The sequence below is a fragment of the Branchiostoma lanceolatum genome, chromosome 2 (assembly GCF_035083965.1).
Source record: "Branchiostoma lanceolatum isolate klBraLanc5 chromosome 2, klBraLanc5.hap2, whole genome shotgun sequence".
NCBI lineage: Eukaryota > Metazoa > Chordata > Leptocardii > Amphioxiformes > Branchiostomatidae > Branchiostoma > Branchiostoma lanceolatum.
This window is the reverse complement of record NC_089723.1, coordinates 24,875,438-24,896,136: the sequence shown is the minus strand read 5'-3', so window position 1 is coordinate 24,896,136 and position 20,699 is coordinate 24,875,438. Positions and strand designations below refer to the sequence as shown.

The 20,699-nt window shown below is 40.6% G+C and overlaps 1 protein-coding gene across 1 annotated transcript; it reads right to left on the bottom strand.

Annotated features, from left to right (window-relative positions):
• Positions 1 to 592: 592 nt before the first annotated feature.
• LOC136428142 (uncharacterized) lies at positions 593 to 20,467 on the bottom strand. Its single transcript, XM_066417448.1, has 6 exons — positions 20,103 to 20,467; positions 8,716 to 8,841; positions 5,399 to 5,476; positions 4,488 to 4,595; positions 3,839 to 3,916; positions 593 to 992 (listed from the first exon to the last, which is right to left on the bottom strand). The coding sequence occupies exons 1-6, from the start codon at positions 20,352 to 20,354 to the stop codon at positions 981 to 983; spliced, it is 654 nt and encodes a 217-aa protein (XP_066273545.1). The 5' UTR covers positions 20,355 to 20,467; the 3' UTR covers positions 593 to 980.
• Positions 20,468 to 20,699: the final 232 nt, after the last annotated feature.

Sequence of the window (20,699 nt, the reverse complement as noted above, 5' to 3'; positions counted from 1 at the left end):
CTGGCTAATAATTGATACAAATCTATGTTTGAACAAATATTGGACATATTACGATCTACAGAGCTATATATTCATTTCTGTCGGTATGGCTGGCAGTTCCTTTGCTCAAGCGCAAAACTAGTTTCAGTCTTCATCCATCAAAATGTCCATTGTCACTGTTTTTGAGGAACTGTTTATCGAGAATGTCAAGTTCACAAAAACAGACCACAAGATGATGTAATGATTCTTAACCCGCATATGTGACATCCTGCAATTCAAACTATGCCACAGGCAAAAACAGAAGTAACAGCTATCTTTAAGATCAAAGCAAAAAAGGGAGTCAGCGAGATGTCGGTAATGCATATTTCTGATGCCTTGTGATGTTGCACAATCGCTGTTTTCTTGTCAGACATGCCTGACTCTGTTTAAATGGGTTTATTGCGTTTCTCAAGGAAGCTTATGTCGAGACGTTGCAACTGTTGTTCTTTCTAGCATGTACAACAAAATCATTCATATGCCTTTTAATTATAATTTATTCGTCAAGGGTATGAATAATTTTGTTGTTAATTGTTAAAAGTCTAAACAACAACAACAAGGTCGTCACCAACAAATATGACTTTTGTGATTTCTTTAAATTCATGATTTTTGAACACTTCAGGACGACATGACGACATGTAAAGTTAGAGCTTTTCAAATCACAATTTGTCGACAAGTTTGATCTTTGATGGTTTCAACTTCACTGTGTACCAAAGCAGAAACCTTTTTTGTCACAACTCTGATAATCGATCGTCTAAAACGTGATGACATATAATGTGTTGCCATCTATGATGTAAGGGGTTCGGCTTTCGAATGAGTCTTGATTAGCTAGTAGTTAAAATGGTCTGTTGCACGTCCTCCTGTCTGGTGAAACATTACATCTGCGCCATGTAGAGTCTTCTGCGATGCAAGGCAATCTGTGGTTGGTGGTCTGCTTGGTTGCACTTTCGGCCGGTCAGGTGGTCTCATTTGAATCCCTAGATGAACAATTAGAAACAATAGTGATACTATATGCCTTGCAGTCTATACAACTTTTTTTAGAATGATAGTATGAAGAAAGTTGAAACTCGAATTGAATTGAAGGACAGGACACGGCGTGGCAACCGATGTCCGTTCTTTTTATGTAAAACATCTTCATTTTTATAACGTACTAGTATTTCTACTATACGTACGATTTGGGTCGAGGGTGGCTGTTTGTTCATTGCACCACCCGTCGCATACTGTTTCCCAAGCTTCAACATTCAATGTTACTATTCTACCAGGAAACAGGCCAAATGCAATGTGGACGCAAATATCGTCCATGAATTGGAAATCTAGATTCTTTGCCTAATTGGAGGAGATGTCAAATGTCCTCCGCTGTTCGTAGTAGGGCATCCGCAATGTACTGTTGACTGCTTCACTTAAGCTCTCTGAGAAATAGCTTTACCAGAATAATAAGGATTGTCTGCGCCAAAGCTTGTTTCCAATTTCGTGCCAAATAGCCTTCTTTGGAATCGCCAGCTCATGAAAAGGCTATAGAAAGGATGAAACTCGTCTTAAAGTAATTTGTACCCTATTTGAAGAATGTAGACGGCGTGTGACTATACATCCCTAAAGGCATCCTCCACCATGAAATGATAGATTTCATAGAATACATCGTTTTTCAAAATCGATTTTAGGTTTACAGTTTGAGCAAAACAAACCCTTTCCTACTATATTGCATAAGAGTCGATTTTTTTCAGTCTACTGTACATGAAACGAAGGTGGGTGTAATTGTGCACTTGGGAATACGTGTCATGCGGAGAAATGATCCGCTACACATGGGGGCTCTAAAAGTAACCTAATTCTGTCCAAACTTTTCAGTTAACTGCTTGAAGTGGAAAGCAATGGTCTCCTTGTTCTACTAACGATGACTTCGGATGTGAACTTAGGTCAGGAGTTGCGGAATATTTGTATTTAGATAAAGCAGAGAAGGGTCAAACTGGGCACAGCAGAGGCAGACATCGTGCCCTCGTTAGACGTCGATGAATGAAATCTCACTTTGTTACTACACGCGAGGGATATACACTCCTTTCGCTAACCTAATTGGTCACCTTCCGCTGGATTGTACTGACACTCCAACTTTTAGAATCCCCTCCTCCTCATTATCGAAGGAACCCTCAGACAGTACGAGTTGGGTGGCTTTGTTTTAAAAGCATAGTTTTGAACTTTGGTATCGTTATTTCCCCGTTGCATATCGCCCTCCTGCTGACAGTGTGCCTTTCCTGCCATAAAGATGTAGTCAATAAACTGGCTCTGAGGCCAAATAGAGAACAATGGGATTTGTTTCTGATCTGTGATGGCAGTGATGCCATACCGTACCTACCTACGCCAATAATGTATAACAGGGGGAAATTGTACACTAGGAACGTTTTGGTATTGTTCCTAGTTTTGTCCACAGGTGTGTCTTTATCATAAGAAATATGTTGATTAGTTATATTATCAACAGAAACAGTGATATTTTGCAATTCTCAGTGAAGCATGTCTCCGATGACTTGCCACTGTTCGTAACTGAATTCCTTATTACACATATGCAGTTTGCTATAGTGCAATTTATAGCAATGTCACTGAGATCTACATCAATACCTGACACCAAAGGATCTAAAACGCTGATATAACGTTGGGTAACATAAATTCGCGGGGTACTTAAATTCGGGATTTTTCGAAAACGGGGTATTTAGGGATATGTGCTAGATGCAACATCAGTAATACCGCTAGAAATGCAAACTTGACAGACTAACGTATTCAGAACACTGTCTGAAAAGCTTCGATAACCATGCATTAGAAGTTGGCTACGTCAAAAACTCTCCGTCCCTTATTGTCACAGTCTGAGGGCTTCGTGGGAGAACTATACTACATAGTTGTTCGCTGGTTTATAAGACAAATGTCACATCCGCTTCCTGCTCAACACAATTATTTACAATACAACTTATTAGAATCTCTTTTGCTAACCTACAACTGGACTCTAAGTGTGATTAATCATCAAAACGCCTCTTTGTTGCTACAACCAATGGCTACGGCACTACGGTGAATTATCCCGCCGCCATATTCGTTACCCAGAATCCTGCTATTCGGCAGACGACAAACGTTTGCGAGGAACACTTTTTTGATAGTGGACTGATGGCGATATTTTCCTCAAAGTTTGCTCTTAGCACAAGCAGAAACACATGGACATGGTGGTATTACCATTTCTACGGCATCCAGCTAACGCCCCGATGAATAATGTCCAAATTTCCATGACGGTGGGGGTGAACTTTGAGTGACGTTCTACCGATTCAACACATGGGTTGTTCCCAGAGGCCTGATGTGTGCGGTACGGCCGTCTTTTCGTGTGTTTTTTTTACTTGGACACGTCTGTATCCATGGCACTCTCCTCAAGCCAAGGATGGAACGAATAGCTGCTGTATAAAATGTAATTAGCGGTAAGATATTCAAGACGAATCTTCTCTCCCGAATTAATGTTCACCCCTGTCCGACAGCACCGTCATTGTGCGTGCGGCGGACGGTAGCTTCAAGTTGAAATATTATGGTGTCAGCACGACTAGAGACAAAATCTACCATATATATGATTAGTGCAAAGATAGTATATGATACTGACAGAATAATAGAAAAAAAGGATGGTTTATTGTTCTGCTAGATTGATTTCAGTCAACCACTATCGGAAAAATCCCGAATTTATGTTACCCAACGTTAATCCCCTTGGGATGCATCATTACGTATTTTCATGATAGCTATAGTCAGAGTCTTGGATTCACTCCAAACCATTAACTTTTTAATGGCAAACAATGAAGACAAAAGTGCTAACCTGTAATAGCTTTCCCACCGGCATCGGCCTAGAACTGCCACCGGTCAGCCACGTCAGTGGTCCCATGGGTCCTTTTGACTGAAGAGGTGGAAGGAAAATAACAATTCCTCTTTCCCCGAGCAACAAAAGGTTTGAAATGATATGCCTAGTCTTCTAATCATATCTATGAAAGGGTTGATTCCCCCCTTGATATCTGCCATATACACGTGGGAAATTACATGGGAATCCAAAAGTTTAAAGATACAGTCAACAGCTTTTTCCTGAGAGTATAACACGTACGTATTGATTGACTGATTGATCGTGAGGTAAAGAGTTTTCAAATGCTGGCTTGCGAGTTGGGTTGGGAAAATAGGTACTTATTTACAAGTATCAAGCCTTAGCAGTAATAAACTATATTTTCAAACTATGCCAGTACATTGTATCACTGACTTTTTCAATGCCCTGTCGTACTACATGCAAACATGCCAATGTAGAAGCTTCGTTGACTCAGTGCAGTGACTTTCTTAGGGTCAACTACATTATCATAGCTAATAGCAGTACTAAGGTAAACGCGTCTCTGAGCGGTTAATTGTAGATACCAGAAGCTCAGCTTAAACCACAGAGCTATCAAAATGTTAGCTAGCTAAACGTTGGAAACTTAAATCCCAACCTTCATCAGATCTCCCAGCGGCAGTCTGCCGGAGTTGGTCTGCAGGTTGAGGGCCATTGGCTGTCCCTTGTTGCTGGAGCCCATTGGGGTGTTCCAGAACCTTCGTGACTGGCAGGTGCGGCAAACAGGCAGACAAAACCATCGTTAGAGGTAAGTGACAAATCAAAGCGAATCCATATGAAGCCAGGGAGTAAGGAATACGCTACATGTACATTGTGCTTCTACCGTCATGAAAAGCGAAATTTGTTCTTCAATCAATTTCAGTGAGAAGCCTTGTGCCGTCTTTGAGCAGAAAAGGTTACCATGAAAACTAACTGTGTAAGATATTGGAGAAATAAATGCGACTTAACTGGAAAAATAGAGACGACGATGTACACGTTTTTTTCAGTTTCCGTAATCGTCATCAACTGTACTGTGACTCAGTAAGACTAGTGAACCATAGGAGAATCATCAACCTAAATAATAGTTATCATCATCATGCAGGTCTAGCGCTGTCAACCACAAACTTCACCCTATCTGGTACACAGAGCGATATTTTCTATGTACTGTTGTCATGTCCGACTCCTATATCTATGTACATAGGTCAATTTCTCCATAAATCATTCGAAAAGCGAGACAGAATTACCAATACATGACTATATATTGTAACAAATACACTGGTCTCGAAAATATTTTGTACTTAGAATTATAGGATAGATTAGCCTTGTAGAACAGATTGTTGATTTCATGCCATACATTGTACCATGTACGATTGTTGAGCAATAAACTTCACTTCACTTCTTATCCAACACATAGATGAGCTTAAAATGGCATTGATTAACTGACAGCAGCTAAACAATAATGTGTGGATTGTTTTTATTGCCTTAACTACGCTTTAGACAAAAGAGGTGTTGATGTAATTGGATATCCACCTTCCCCACCACCAGGTCCTTCAGGTTTAGCGGCGGAGGACTGTTGTCTGAGAGCCGTGTGAGCCAGTCTGTCGAGCCCTGCCAATGAAAGCGCACAATCAATGAGTCCGCCATGCTTTGATAAGAAACCCGCCACTCCGATGTACAACTTTATCTACTCTTTGTTCAGTACTTTACCCTTTTTTGACAGAAACATGTCATACACATGGGTAAAACTGCTTGGGGATATATGTCTCGATAAGAGTCAGTTAAAGAGACGATGAATGCATTTAAGATCAAAGGCACGATCAATGAAGTAAAAGAATATTTAGGGGCTCCTAGTTAGACCAGCACGTCAATTGGTAATGTACGAGCTGTCGTATGTTTTCACAATAGCCAAGGGAAACAAACTGCGAGAAAGTTAAAAGCCTTTGAATTTCCGTTTGGATGCCTTGATCTTTTGATGGAAGACAGGTGGTTGAATCTGAGACTTCCCAAAGCTCCTATGAAGACACGTTAAGCAGGGCAGCCTGACATCTCCCGATCATGTGACATCCACGTAACGGGGTGTCCTCGTGATTGGCAATCATGATAAAGTCTTTGATGTTCCTTGGAAAGGGACAGCCCTTTCATGTAAAATGCTGCTGAAGCTTTCAGAGGTCTTAGAGACCCTAATCCTTTTTGGTGGACTAAAGTTTGGTGGAAGATCAAACATACAGGATAAAAATGCGTGTATTTTCCATTGGGAATGTTTGAATTTGTTGACTCTCGCTGTGTCAATAATTAAACAATCCCTCACGACGATTTGCTTTGCCAGTGAGACTGTAAACATGATGTATTAAAATGATTATATAATCACATGATTATGATTTATATGATTGAACACATAATCACGTTGGTTTGTAAATTTTCCGGACGTTATCTGCAATAATGTGACCCAGAAGGCCATTTATTTCTTGCCATATTGACGTAATATTACAATGTCAATAGGTAAAAATAGAGAAACGCTCGGTACGTAAGTAGGAATATAACAGGAAGAGTCTGATATTTATGAGCGGAAGTGTCAGATGTGAACCCATTGGGACACTAAAACAGATCTTCCCGTCTGACTAATATTGATAATCACTATACATGCTACATGATTTATACAAAATCTCATCTAAACCTACATCCAATAGCTTATTTTAGAACCACTTTAGCTCTTCTAAAGCAAAGCTATGAAAATTTATGGTATTAGGATACATTATCGAAAGAAAGAAATATGTTACCCAAGAGAATTAAGTTCTTCCCTGACTATATCATTTATATTCATGAATGCCGAAATAGGCATTCTTGTGCAATAGGTCTATCAACTTCAAATGATTTCAAATTATCACTTGCTGTTTTCTTTTTTAATGGGCTGGGATTTAGAGAATGTAGAAAGAGAGGAAGGACGACAGAAAAGGAGCAAGATATGAATAAGATATGCCCAACAGAGACAAAAATATAATGCTCAGACTGCAGCTAAGTCCTCAACGGGCAACCAAAAACTATTGGCATAAAAGAACGCATCCCTGTCATATTCTTTAACTTGATAGATGGGTTACCGTTTACTATTGGCTGAGTGATCTACTACCAGCGTTTGTAAAACGGCTAATCGGAGCATCTTCAACAAAATGCCAAGGGCTAACACGTCATTCACGCCAGATACCAACATTTTATTAGCAGATGCACCCTGTATCACAGCGTTCGATCTGCCTAGCCCGGGGTCATGCCAGCTGTCGACAACCGAATTGACAAAAATCAATTTTTGAGTCACTATCATTGCTGCATTCTTACTTTATAAAGATCGGTTACAGAATCATCAATATGCTATATAATGAAACCAAGTATTCAGTCATACGATGTAGAAGTCTATGGGCACATATGAATGCTGAATGCGTAGGGGAAAATCTAGATATAGAGGTTTCCATGTTGGATAAATGTTTGATCGAAATTCCTGAAAGTACCAAAAGAAAGCAGGTCTTCGCTTGTTGCACAAAGAACAGGTGCTTATCAGTCTGTCGTGACACCATTAATGTCTTATCTTGATTAATTAGATCACAAATGAGAGACAACGGGCTTATCTGTTTCCGCATTGTCGCATCTTTTGTCATGGAAAAAACTGGAGCAAATCGTAAATTGTTAACGTGGATTGTAGAAGAGCGGGATCAGCATTTGTCAGCTCACTAAAAGAGAATAAAAGAAAGGAACTTTGGACAAAATGTATTTTATGTCCCCTTCGAAGTTCACCACATAATTCTACGTGCCTGCACTCCAACATTTGTAAAACGTTTCATTAAAACGAAAAGACAGGGGGAGATTTTAAAAAGAGTTTTCTCTACTTGCCTAAACAGTCTGATTGGTACCAACCCTAATCAGATTGGAAAAGTCGAGTTAACTGCGGAGAAAGACGCCCAGGGGAGCAGATGTGAGATATCGCACTGATTGCTGAGGCTCTATAGCCAGCCAAATGTGAACATGACACCACTTGTACCTCCTTTAGTCTATCAGATAAGAACCTAACAATATTGGTATGGGTCAGACGTGACGTGCATACAAACAGGTTCGTTAACCCAGACTTCTGCGAACGTCAGGGTACACCAAGGTAATCATACAAACACTGAAGAACCGCTTTATTGACATCGTCTGGTTGTCTGTGTATTTAGGTACTGGTATGCGTATGATGGAGTACTCAAATCCCCCAGCTTAGACAAAACTCAGTGTGTTTGAGCTCGATTTAAGAGTTACCCATGCAACTCTCAGCCTAGTAATCTACCATCATAAATTGTTGATGAAGTAAAACTCTTCTGGGCTTATGGTACTGAAAGTTTCTGGGTTAATCACACGTTTGTGTCTACGTAATTTGCGTAAGTTTACCTGTCCTGCAATACCAATAGGCCACACTGACCTGATTATATGGATGGCATCCACGCGAGCATCGACTTTCGTCAGTTTCCAAAAATAAACGTTTGCGACCATATCTTAAATCATGGAAAGCAGCTGTAAAATGAGCAAATACATGCCGTAAAATGAATCAAAATATCGGAAAATGGATACTAATGAGCAAAGTCAAAGAAGATGTTAAAGTCAGCTTTTTTTGCCCAACTTTGATTTTTGGAAACGGTCAGACGTTTCACACAGAATCCGTTGTCTTTCATTGTGTGTGTGTGTGTGTGTGTGTGTGTGTGTGTGTGTGAGTGTGTGTGTGTGTAGATGATTTTTGACGCCCTTTTTTTGTATGTATATGTTTTTAACGCTTTGATGTTGAAGAATTTGGTTGGATCTCTATTCTCTCTATGTTACCATGCTTTACATACCCGTTCAGCTGGTCTTTCCTTCTCCAACAACATGTCAGCCCAGTCGGACAGGTCGTCGTACGTCGGGAGCTCGCTCAGGGTCTCATCACGCCTGTCCTCTGCCCGGAATGGGTACAATCCATGGCTCTGTAAGGCAGATGTCAATCATAACGTACACTTCTTACTCGGTAACATCCCCTTTACACTGGAGGCTGTGACAGCGCTGCGACCACGGAGCGACCAAAGATTAGACAGATCGCTCGGCGAATTTCATAGAGAAAGAACTTTTCATTTTGTGTGGTTTGTTATCTTTTGAATCATACTTCTTGTGCTCAGCGATCGCCGTCTAATAGAAAGGTATATTCATCACTATCACCCAGCCCTACAGCTTGACAGGAAAATAATGTTGTCGCAGATATCGTACGCGTTCAAATAAATCAACCATAAATCGAACGTTAATATGATCGCATGAGAGGGATGAGCTGTCCTCAGAAGGTCATATGTATTATCCATTGTCACCTGTTGATGTTCGGCTGGGAAGACCTTACAATCTAAAATCCTCAATCAGACAATCGACCAATAATTTGTATGAAGAGTAACAAATGCCACATGTTTTAAATCTTACTTTCGGCATCACCGAGACCCACAGAATATATTCATTAAAGCGGCTACATCAAAGGGTAGCTTAGGCTTGATGCAACGGCACCCGATGGGGCCGGGATCTTCATGTAGCTTGAGACTCCCTTGACACGTTTTGTGCAGTTACATATATAAATCACAATCGCACTATCAAGATACAAAGATACGTCCTATTAAAGATATGGGCGTCTTGGCTCTGTAGAATGTAATACAAGTTCAGTCTTCAATCTTCAGTATGTACAACAACCAACTCTACCCACACTGCAGACCACACGCACGTAAGACCAGGCGCCAAAGGTATCGGCTTTTTCCTGAACCCGAATACTCAGAAACCATAGCTACCTGTTTTATTCACAAGTCAATCTATCAACTACGTTTGACACAATGTTTGGCAACATGTTCTGGTAACGAGTTTGAAGCTATAAGACTTATTATCAAGGTAATGATAAATGCCTAATGTTGTATCGTATTGCTCGTTCTCTCCAATTTATCAAATCGTTATAGTTCTTTTGCTTTGCTTTGTCGTCTTATTTTGTTGTATCTATTCGTGTTGTAGAGAATTGCTATTTGTCATTGCTTTATCGTTGTTATATCAGATTTGCCTCAAACGCCGTAACAAATATCTTAGCTTTAGAAGCTTTGAATCGATTTCATCTTGCAAGATTCCCCTTGGCGATAGCAATGATGCACCTCGCTACTTTCTACGGCTTGTTTCCAGACATTTTCCCGTGAGCCAATTATTGAGACTGTGGAGCAAAGTTTTGTGCATAGGTATTAAGTAGATACCTTAACGATGAATAAAAAAAGTCGTGTAAACTTGGCAAAGATGAGGAATGGTTTGCAGGTATAAGCAGGTTCACGGTTTAAACTGCGCATGCGCGACGAGATACATTGTGGATGATGTTTCAAAGGTGAAAGCCCCTAACTTGTAAACAGTTCTTGTCTATACCATGCTCAAAACATGTCCAGACATGTCCATCGTTTTGTTAATGTCTCAGGGGCTTTCAACTTTGACATATCATCCACAATGCATCTCACTGCGCATGTGCAGTCTGAACTGTGAACTAACTTATTGAGATAATTTCAACACGGAAAAGGTTACGCGAGAGAAGGGGGTACTATTTCTGCATCCGGTGACGCACATCTCGATGGCTCACTACTTCCCTTTCCATCCTGACTGATTACATGGAAATGTGAAGTGTGTGTTACGGCCCTTTAAAGCAGTGCTGGTGGGATAACTTTGTAATAACACGTTTTCAGTGATGTTGTCTTAAACGTTGAAATTGGACTTTGGTACTTTGCCATGAAGGAAAAACAGTAAATTGGTGAAGGGGGATGGAGATTAGGGTCACGGCATTAGCTCCTGTGCTCAAACAGCAGGAGCTAACTGACGCATCAACTTTATCTTAGTTTTGTTTCCTATCTGAAATTTGTCTTAAATTTTGGTTAAACGTCTGCTAATCGATAGATCTTGTTCAATGTCACTGACGATAGATTAAGGTGGCGCCAGCTGAAAGTTGAAACATCTGACCGTTTCCAAAATCTATCCAGTTGCTTGAGTAACAGTTTTATTGCGTATCTTGTTATCTAAATGTCTAACCTTCATCGACATATTGGGGTTATTTGGTTTGAAACTGCGGTAAGAAGTAGTAAACCCCGGGAAGTGACTCATAGCCATCTGCACAGATGAGCTACCAGGACTGGTGATCGGCGTTTTAAACATCAGGCCAAATGAGATGTTGAGATTAAGCAAGAGAGGCTTCAATCAGCCAGATTAGTTCACCACGTTGATGAGGTACAGAATGACCATTGATGAACGCGCTTTCACGAACCGCAATACCATTTCCATCACTACAGAATTTGCTGAGTTGGAGTCTCACCTTTGCGATTTTATATGATCTACTAAGACATTGATAATTTGAACTATCGTGAATAATGTTTGAATCCCTCATACGATTTATCTCTTTCAAAGTTTAGGATGGCTCAGCAGTACAAAGATCCTGATGTAATATTTTTTAGTTAGTGAATGACTTAAGGTGAAAGAGTCTCTTGGTTGTCAGCTTGGCAGCTACGGTTTTTCACTGGACTACTTTTTCACAGAAAAGCCCATGGGATATTTGCCACTGAAGAGAACATGACCATGAAAATCAGAAGTTCTGCTGCAGTACCATGGGTACCCACTTGGTGGGCCATAATGTAACCTGTCCTTTGATTTGCCGAAACCTATCCGCATACCCAATATCATAAAGATCAACAAACATACAGACGGCACAGATAAGGTCTTAAAAGTGATTCTGTGTTCTTTCGACATTGATACCGAGAGCACCAGGTGGCTCTCTCAGATAATTGGCATCTACACAACATAAGTCTAGCGTAACAAGCACTTAAACATGTTGCTTGCTGAAGATTGCACCTGTTTCTTTTAGAGCTAATGTTCAGTGAGAAAGTCACAAATGTTGCAATGGCGTTAGCTTAATCGAAACTGGCGTTCTGAAAAGTCAAGGTCTCATAGATTGTCAACACTGATGCAAATATAGAAATCAGCGACTTAATCAAAGACGTAGGGCTAAATGGAGTTTCCCGTCAGAACAACGCGCTGTTTATGACGAAATACATTATATCAACTTCAAATGTAAGGAGATTTGATTTGGCCATTTCTGTGTCAACAGATTAGTTAGTTACCAGTCATGATCATTTTGAATCACATGATCGACACATGATCGTCACAAATTAAATTATACATTTCGACGAAATTGGATTGAAACTGAAACAAAAAAACCTCTTCGAAATATGTTAGATCTTTATTTATGTGACATGTGACTGTCACCGGAAAACTAGAGGTTTAGCATTTTTATCCGAATACCGTAGATATATCTGTTTCATGAATATGGTATGTCGTTGATTAAAGGCCTGCACAAATAACAATCTTGTGAGTTAAGGCCCCAGGGGTTTCTATTTTCGAACGTGATACATTTAAAACCACACGATGATGGCTATGAAAGTTCATTCATGCTTACGAAGAGGTACAATGTATTAGACATATGCATGGCAATTACGTGAAACGGAATGAGACTATTATTTCTTATTACGACAACGTGACAGTATTGTGGCTAAACACATTTTGTCCCTCGTGGATTATGGAGATGCCCAAATGAATGAAATAGTAATCTCTTAACGTAAACAGGGAGCTTCTCATTCTGTCTATAATCCTGTGTTAAGAACATAATGTTCTCAAATGTATACCGATCACGAAGCCAATATTGGTATGATAAGACCACCTATTACAATCCTGACATTTTATTTAACACTGATTAGTGATCAAGGAGTGGTGATTCTACTATATCATCTCTTTTAACTGTAGCGTTAACGTTGATGATAGGTATTACTGGATGGTATTCCCTTTTTGCACATGGACATCGTTTGAATGAAACTATTAGTTCCGTTTTTCAGACATTGGAATTGCCCTGTTACAAGATATGCGACTATATATTCAGACAATATTACAAGTAGGACAAAGGCTAGAAGCAACCCAACCGTTAAAATACTCCTCTCGACAGTGCGAATTCGTTCGTTCAGATCCTCGCAGTGCCTAGTGGCCTATTAGGGCAACAAGTTTCCTTGGTGTATCAGTAGCTGGGTAGTACAGGGATGGGGTGCTAGCCCTCCATGAACACGGGACCCCCGTTTTACGTCCCTCCCGAAAGACAGTGCAGCCCCAGCCGAGATGTCCTGAACCCGGGGGTATCCAAGTCACTAACTAATTGGAAACAGGAGCTCAACCAATTGAGCCACGGGGACATCCCTCTTGTTTATAGCAGGGAATCACAAATCGTGTACCATGACTGAGAAACGGACGGGCGAGTGTTTTTGACGACTGCCTATGGTTGACCCAGAGGTCTTGACATGTTACCAGTAATGGTCTATTGCTTCATTCGTCGGGTATTCAACACTCGAGTGTGCATCAATGCATTGGTCTCGTACAGAACGTTACAAAGCGATCGAACGCACGACATCATTCAACATACATCGCATGATCCATTTCTTCCTACTTTGGTTTATGTGGGTACTCTCAAATCAGAGGTTATGCTCCAGCTTGTTTTTGAAGTATTTTTAAGCGCTTTTATCGAACTTTCTATTGTGTCAGGTTTCCTTCTGTCCGCCAGCCAACGGAAAGGAAGCCTGGCACAAAAGTACAAGCCAATACAGGCCCGATAAAAACGCAAAAAAAAGACGTCCAATACAAGTCGGAGCCTAACCTCTGCTTTGAGAGTATCTGTAGGTCTATCTGCACATTTACACATCAACATCGTTATCGAGAAGAAATCTAAGCCACTTCATGAAATTCAGACAAAAGATAGCACGAATACTCTTGCAAAACAACGATTGAACAGTGAATATTGATCAATGAATAAAAGAATAGTTTGGGACTTTGTGTTTATATCCGACGTGATATCTGAGCTCGTAATTTAAGTCAGTGCTTATGGAGTGCCTTGAGAAATGCACTCCAATTCTTGTCTTTTACCTACAAAACGGGTATACCTAGAGAGACATAAGAATACAGACATAACTTAAGCATAAACATGATGAACACTGTCTGGAATACGTAATGTCGGGTGCTCACTAACACACCGAGCTCAGTGGGTGCACTCATACGACCTTCGCCAAGGGGAGGGGGAGTAAAAGTAATTGGTTTAACGTTAGACCCTCTTTGGCTGTCACGACAGGCCTTGTGTCCGCTGGGAGATTGTCAAACACGATGGGTGATTTGAGAGAGTACTAAATGAAAGTCCCCGGGAAGACCGGGGGATCTGTTTGAATGTAAAGACTACATTATTTGAGGATATTGCAGAGTTGTCATCACTATAGCTAAGCCCGTATACATTGAAGGAATATGCCATTGTCTAAAACTTTGCAGTTGCTTTGTAACAGACAATGGGGAATCAAACCGTGTTGATATGTTATTTCGAAGATTGTACTGTACAAGCATTTACCTCGGCATCGTTTGTCAGATTTTACATGTCCAGAACCCACAACTTTATCTAGGCGGAAATGTTTACTTGATTTTATCAAGCATCGACATTTTCAAATATTGATAGAGGATGAACGTTCTATGGACACCTAGATACATATTCGGACGTTTAAGTCAAAGCACGGTTGGGTGAAGGGGGCCAATGTAAAAACCTCTCCTTGTAAACCACCAGGATGTTGCTAGAGAAACAGCACGAAACTAGAAAAGCAACACGAAATATGTTGCTTGCCCCATGTGTCATCATGATCCCACCGCGACCATAGGAAACAAAGAAAAACAAAAACGATTCATCCAGCATTTCGAATGTTTATGAGCCTGCTGAGAAGATGATCCTCAAGAAAACAAGTGAAGAATGCAAAGAATGGATGCAACTTCACGATCCCGTGTTTGATCGATTGCAAAACTCTTCTTCTATATTCCTCCATCAGAATCGTTACATGTTGATTCCTTGCTACTGCTGTGACTCTTCCGCTCTCCTGACAGCACTTTAACGGAAATGGAGTGTTTCGGATAGCTTAACCACCTTGCCTATGTGCCGCTAACTCGCACTGAAGATTACAACGAAACACGACAAAGGAACCAGGAGGCGTACAGGTCGACGGCACGCTCCATGGAGTTTTATATCCTAGCATCCTTCAAATTTCTGTGTGGGAAGAATGCCTTTAGGTCATATATAATTCGTAGCTAGCTGTTGTTTGCTGATAGACACGCAGGTCAACATCGACTTTGCTTCCACTGTGTTCCAAAGAGAAGTTACCAATGCGTCCTCCAACTACGCGGAGGTGCCGCGACAACATGAAATGTTAGCAGAGAGCTCTCATATGAAGATAAACTCGTCGTCATTTTTCACTGATTTAACGACATTAAAGGTCCGCGACCTCATACACTGGGATGCTTCGCGCGGCAACAAATAGCCCCTTTTCTTCCATTTGATGCAGTAGCTCCTGTGTGATGAACTGTGGCAGCAATTTAACAAAACCGACAGAAAAGCTGGTGACGAGAGATAAATGGTATTGGCAGGATGACGGACGTAATCACTCTCAATCGCCTCAGGCGTCTGAATACCACAAGGCTGGTCAGCCCGATTAACAGACGTTTATAGCTGTTGCCATTTGTTCTATGACAATATTCAAGGTAGATTACATGTAAATGCTTTATGAAGATGGACCCAATGAGAAAAGCTACTGAAGTGTCCATGCAACTTAATGAAGCCACATGCACTATGTCTGCATACAATAAGCAGATTTCTATAAATTCAGGGTTGATTAGCCAAGATGAACACAACCAAGTAACTTGGTTATCTTTCCAAGTATGAATAGGGACAACAATTAACGTTCCGCACACTGCTTCAGATGTCAGACGTGTTATGCTCTAGTTGCTTTGCTCTGAACACATCAAATGAATTGAAGCAACCATTAGTTTTGTTTTTGATCTCCGCAAACTTTGATCATCTAGGAAGGGTAAATTACATTCTCAGTGAACTGTTATGGAATCTAGCATGTCTTCATACGGTTCCTCATTGGTGACGTGATATTTCACTATTCATGCTCAAACATGAAGAAAAACGTATTTTTCACGACAAAGATGACAACTTCCTAATAAAAAGTATACTATGACAACCTAGACAACTTGATAACAAAAATTACGGAACAAGAGTACATGTCTATAGTATTGTTTGTAAATACATTGAAGTAACCAACGATGACCCCCACATTACCTAACTGATGGAATAGTTATTCCCAAACAGAATATTCTATACTTCTATCTATCAAGCTAGGATATCATTGGCCTTTCTAAAACATGGTCGGTTAATTTTCCAAGCTGTCCCGCTAGAGTGACAAAACCAGCTGACAATGCCCCCTGGAATCTGTTAACATTTAAAAGCTTGGAGAGCCTATACTGATCCCCATAAAGATAGCATCTTGATTGCATGGGTTTACATGGATCTACAGACAAAGAAGTCAATTTTCGTGCATGCACAAGTAGGAGGCTTACGTAGACCGTTCTCTTATATATTCTTTTTTACAGCCCTTGATTTCTCAGAGATGATTAATGCGTCTTCCAACTGCTGAAAAAAGATATCAATTAGAATACACCATCACAGAAGCGTTAATGCTTGGTTTATTACGCAGTAGATTCCCCAAAGCTTCGAAAGAATCATTCTGACTTGATGAGTTATGTACGATGTCTCCAGAAAGCCATTACGTTAGAAAGTTCGCACTCGTGTTAGCGTTTGATAATTTCATTTGTTGATGACTTGCTCTGTACTGACGCAGCACCCTGATGGTCCTTCAGTTCATGTTTCATCACAGAATAGCAATAACGACTCTCTGGAGTCTCACTGTCTTGGCGTTTCTGATAATTAGGTGAACGCTGTTCTCTTGAGACTCGGGGACTCTTAACATGAGTAGACACTCAGCTGTCACTACTAAAGGTTTCAATATCCTGCCTACTCCGCATTGTTTTGCAACGTCATCAAGGAGCGTCATGATTATTGATAGATTACCAAGGATTTTTCTGTAATACATCAATCATCTGACGCAGTGCTGCTGTTGTACTAATACGTTTTGGTCCCTGGTAGAAGACTGTGATCTTAATGAGATCTAAAACTTACAATCCCAGTCCTTTGAGTACTGCAGCAGCCTCAGAACCTAATCCAACCCGGTTATTACATTACGAAAGGATTTCGCCGAATGAGGCCGAGGTTGGAGAACCTGTTATTCTGATTAGCAGGTATAGTACCTTACAATATACAATCATGGATGTACTCAAGTTTGTGTATGGTCAAAGAAGATAGTTCAAGATACATTAACGAAAAGCTTAACAAAATCAGAACCAATAACCGAATCTTTGAAAGCCGTCGACTTGGAGGGCGATAGAAGAAGTTCAACTTGTTAAATTAAACGCCATGCCTGAAAATTATGACAATACGCATTGACCAAGATTGTACAAAATGTCTAAAGTTGTTTCATACTTCGGCAATTGCTGATAAATCCTGAAAGGTTGAGCAGCAGTGTACACAGAAATCAGGCCGACATTCCAGTTGCCGGTGTATTATTTCTGATTATTTCATTTCTTATGAAGGATAAAACGTTTGTCATAGATGTTGAAACTGACTTAGAGTGGGGTGTAGTAATTGCCTTTATCAAATTTTCCTGTAGTTATTATTTATTTATTTATCCGTTATTTTACCAGATACGCATGTCGCCAAAAAGGAATAGGATTTCAAGGGAACCTGAAGAATAGTGTCTTGAAGATATCGTCTAATGTTGCTACAAAAGACAACTAATGCACACCAAACGATACACGTTAATAATGAATGATTCGGTCTCAAGGCTTGGTGCTAAAATCTTTTGCAGCAAACTACCTGACGGGCGCCATTTCTTTGAAGTAAGGCTGACGTTCGACTTCTTTTACACTTCGAGAACTTTCTGCTATTCTTTGTACATAAATGTCAATGTATTTTTTGTTCTTCCATTTGCTGTCCTGTAAATTCTCTCATCTCCAGGTGAATCATAATGCATGTATTCTTCGCAATTAGTCGTCTGGCGACCACACCTTTAAAACGTACATCAACAAAGCTTTGTATTTCGGCTTTCCAATTGGGAAAGTCTAAAACAAAGACCTTTGGGACGATCGAGAATGGAGTAGCCAGATTTACAGCTTTCCTTTAGGTAAGTGGGACTAGTGAGTTCACAGTGGGTGACGTTCACCTGGTATATGCTACTTTTTGAATTTATGTAAGTGCTGGACTATCGATGTCCTTTTAGAGGTTACTAACCTTTACTGACACTCAAACCAGGACGGTGATACAGGCAATGATTGATTCCCTATAAGGTAGATAAGTCGTTGAAGGCTCATCAGCTTTATCTTTCAGTGCTTTGCTCGTAAGCGGCACAGCCAGCAAAGGCCGCCTCGACAGATCAAAAAGATGGCCCTATTTATGTATTCATTACCGTTTATCGTCTTTTCCGCTATAAATTACCTCTTAGACATGTTAGAAGCAGTTGAATTTGGTCCACTCCTCTACAGTCGGTAGAGTCGTTTATGGGTAGTCTTTAAGATTCAAAATAGATCCCCCCAAAAGACCACAACAATTCTTATGAATGCTGGGTTTGTCTAATGAGTCCTACATAGATACCGCTTCAGTTTCTTTAAATATGTTTAATGCTGTGTCACAATAATTTCTTATTTCATTGGGCCAACAAATTACGCCCAATGCTCATTACGATATCGTTGGAAATCACAAATCAACCGGTTCGTTCTAGTTACATTCTTATCATCTTTAGATACAAAATTACCACAGCAATGAATAAAAAGATTAGACATCCGGGTAAACAACATCAATTCAAAAGACAATTCAATAAATATAACTGAATAAGATTCAGACATGACTTCCGGACGTTTCGAGTGGCATCCATCACTCTACATAGATACCGCTTCAGTTTCAGTTTCTTTAAATATGTCTAATGTGTCACAATAATTTCTTATTTCATTGGGCCAACAAATTATGTCCAATGCTCATTACAATATCGTTGGAAACTACAAATCAACCGGTTCGTTCTAGTTATTCTTATCATCTTTAGATACAAAATTACCACAGCAATGAATGAAAAGAGACACTGATCACAAACATGAAGTCACGTAAAGCATTTGAAAGAATAACAGAATCTGTTAATGGGTTGGTCAGTCGTTGAGCCGTGCTTGATGGTGGTTTGGAAACGTTATGGCGTATGGACTTTTCGATGATGAACTTAGCTCTACCATTTATGGATACACTGGTGTCACCTCACCTCACTGAGGTGAACTGAACTGAACTTGGCATATGGTTAACATCAATGTGCAATTTTACAATTCAAACTCACTCAGTCTCCTCTTGATTGTAGTTTGACTTTCGTTTTGGATGGTAGGAACTTAGGGTTTAAATACTGAACCTTTGTCGCTTTTGTTTGCTTGCAACGCGGTCCGTTTCCCAGGATCTGGACTAAGCCAAAGCATTTTTTATGTACGTTGATCAAGGTTAGACATCCGGGTAAACAACATCAATTCAAAAGACAATTCAATAAATACAGCTGAATAAGATTCAGACATGACTTCCGGACGTTTCGAGTGACATCCATCACTCTTCATCAGCGTCACTAGAGTGATTTTTCAGGTCGGTTGATAGTTTTGGGAAAATTCAGTGTAAGACACGAAGCAGTTAAGGCTTGGGATCAATGATAGATTGCACTCATGAAGTTCAAGTAGGAATATCATTCTGTGGACTTGTGATATCTGCGGGAATGTACAGAATGTACACCGTCCTATCCGCTTTACATTAGGTACAGAAGCTCTGCTATCAGAAATGCTTTAGGTCCAGATTCTACCAGACGGCAATCTTACAGTGGCCAAAGTTGGATTTGTGAGACCCTTGATTTTGATGATTGGAATATGATGCAAGGTTCAGAAGTATGATTTTAAAAGTCAACAAACAGCACAAAACGTAAAACAATCCGTTCTTTATGTAAAAGCGATATGTCGAATCTTAGGTCGCTCAGCGGTTGCAGGGCGATCGCAGCCTCTAGTGGAAAGGGGTGTAATCAGTGTTTCACCGCGTATAGAGCAAACATGTCATATCAATGGAGCAATGAAATCAGTTATTTATTAACCTTATTCTGGTCGACAAGTCATGTTCAAATTTGTTGATCCTTAGAAACGAGTAGGTGAACATGTCTAGAGAACAGAAAACGCAGAAACTTACCGTGGAAATGAACAGAACAGAACAAACCAGAGTCAGAAGCAGGATCGTTTGCAAGGAAGTCATCATTACGTAGCTTATCTCCTTGTCCAGCTGCTGTTCGTTGCCCGTAGACCCCGTCTTGTGCTGCTGCCCTGTGCCGCGCTGGCGCTGTGCTGCCGACCTGTGCGCCGTAGTAGTACCTGGCGCACCGTGCGCCTTTCGGCTGTTTTGTAGCGGGAAGAAAACTGATAAGATAGTTGTCGACGTAATCATCTAAGTCAAACGCCCACAGCCCGGATGTTGTTGAATCCTTTGGGACTGTGCGGGGAAGAAGTTTCACGTCAGATCGTTCTCCCTCCCACTTCACAACTGTGGTTGTGTGGGCCTCTGTACGCCAATAGTACTGTATGTTCAAATCATCGGCCCAAGAATTTGAGTACATTGTTAGGCGTCACTTGCTGTAGGCCTATAGAACGCACCATATTCAACATGCTGTAACGTTACAATGTAATGCTACGGTCACATTTGCGCCGGTGCCCGTCGGGGATGTAGCCCCGGTCGGGCTCTGACGTCTGGGGGTACCGGCTGTCGTGTTCATTAATAAAAAGTTTCCTTCAC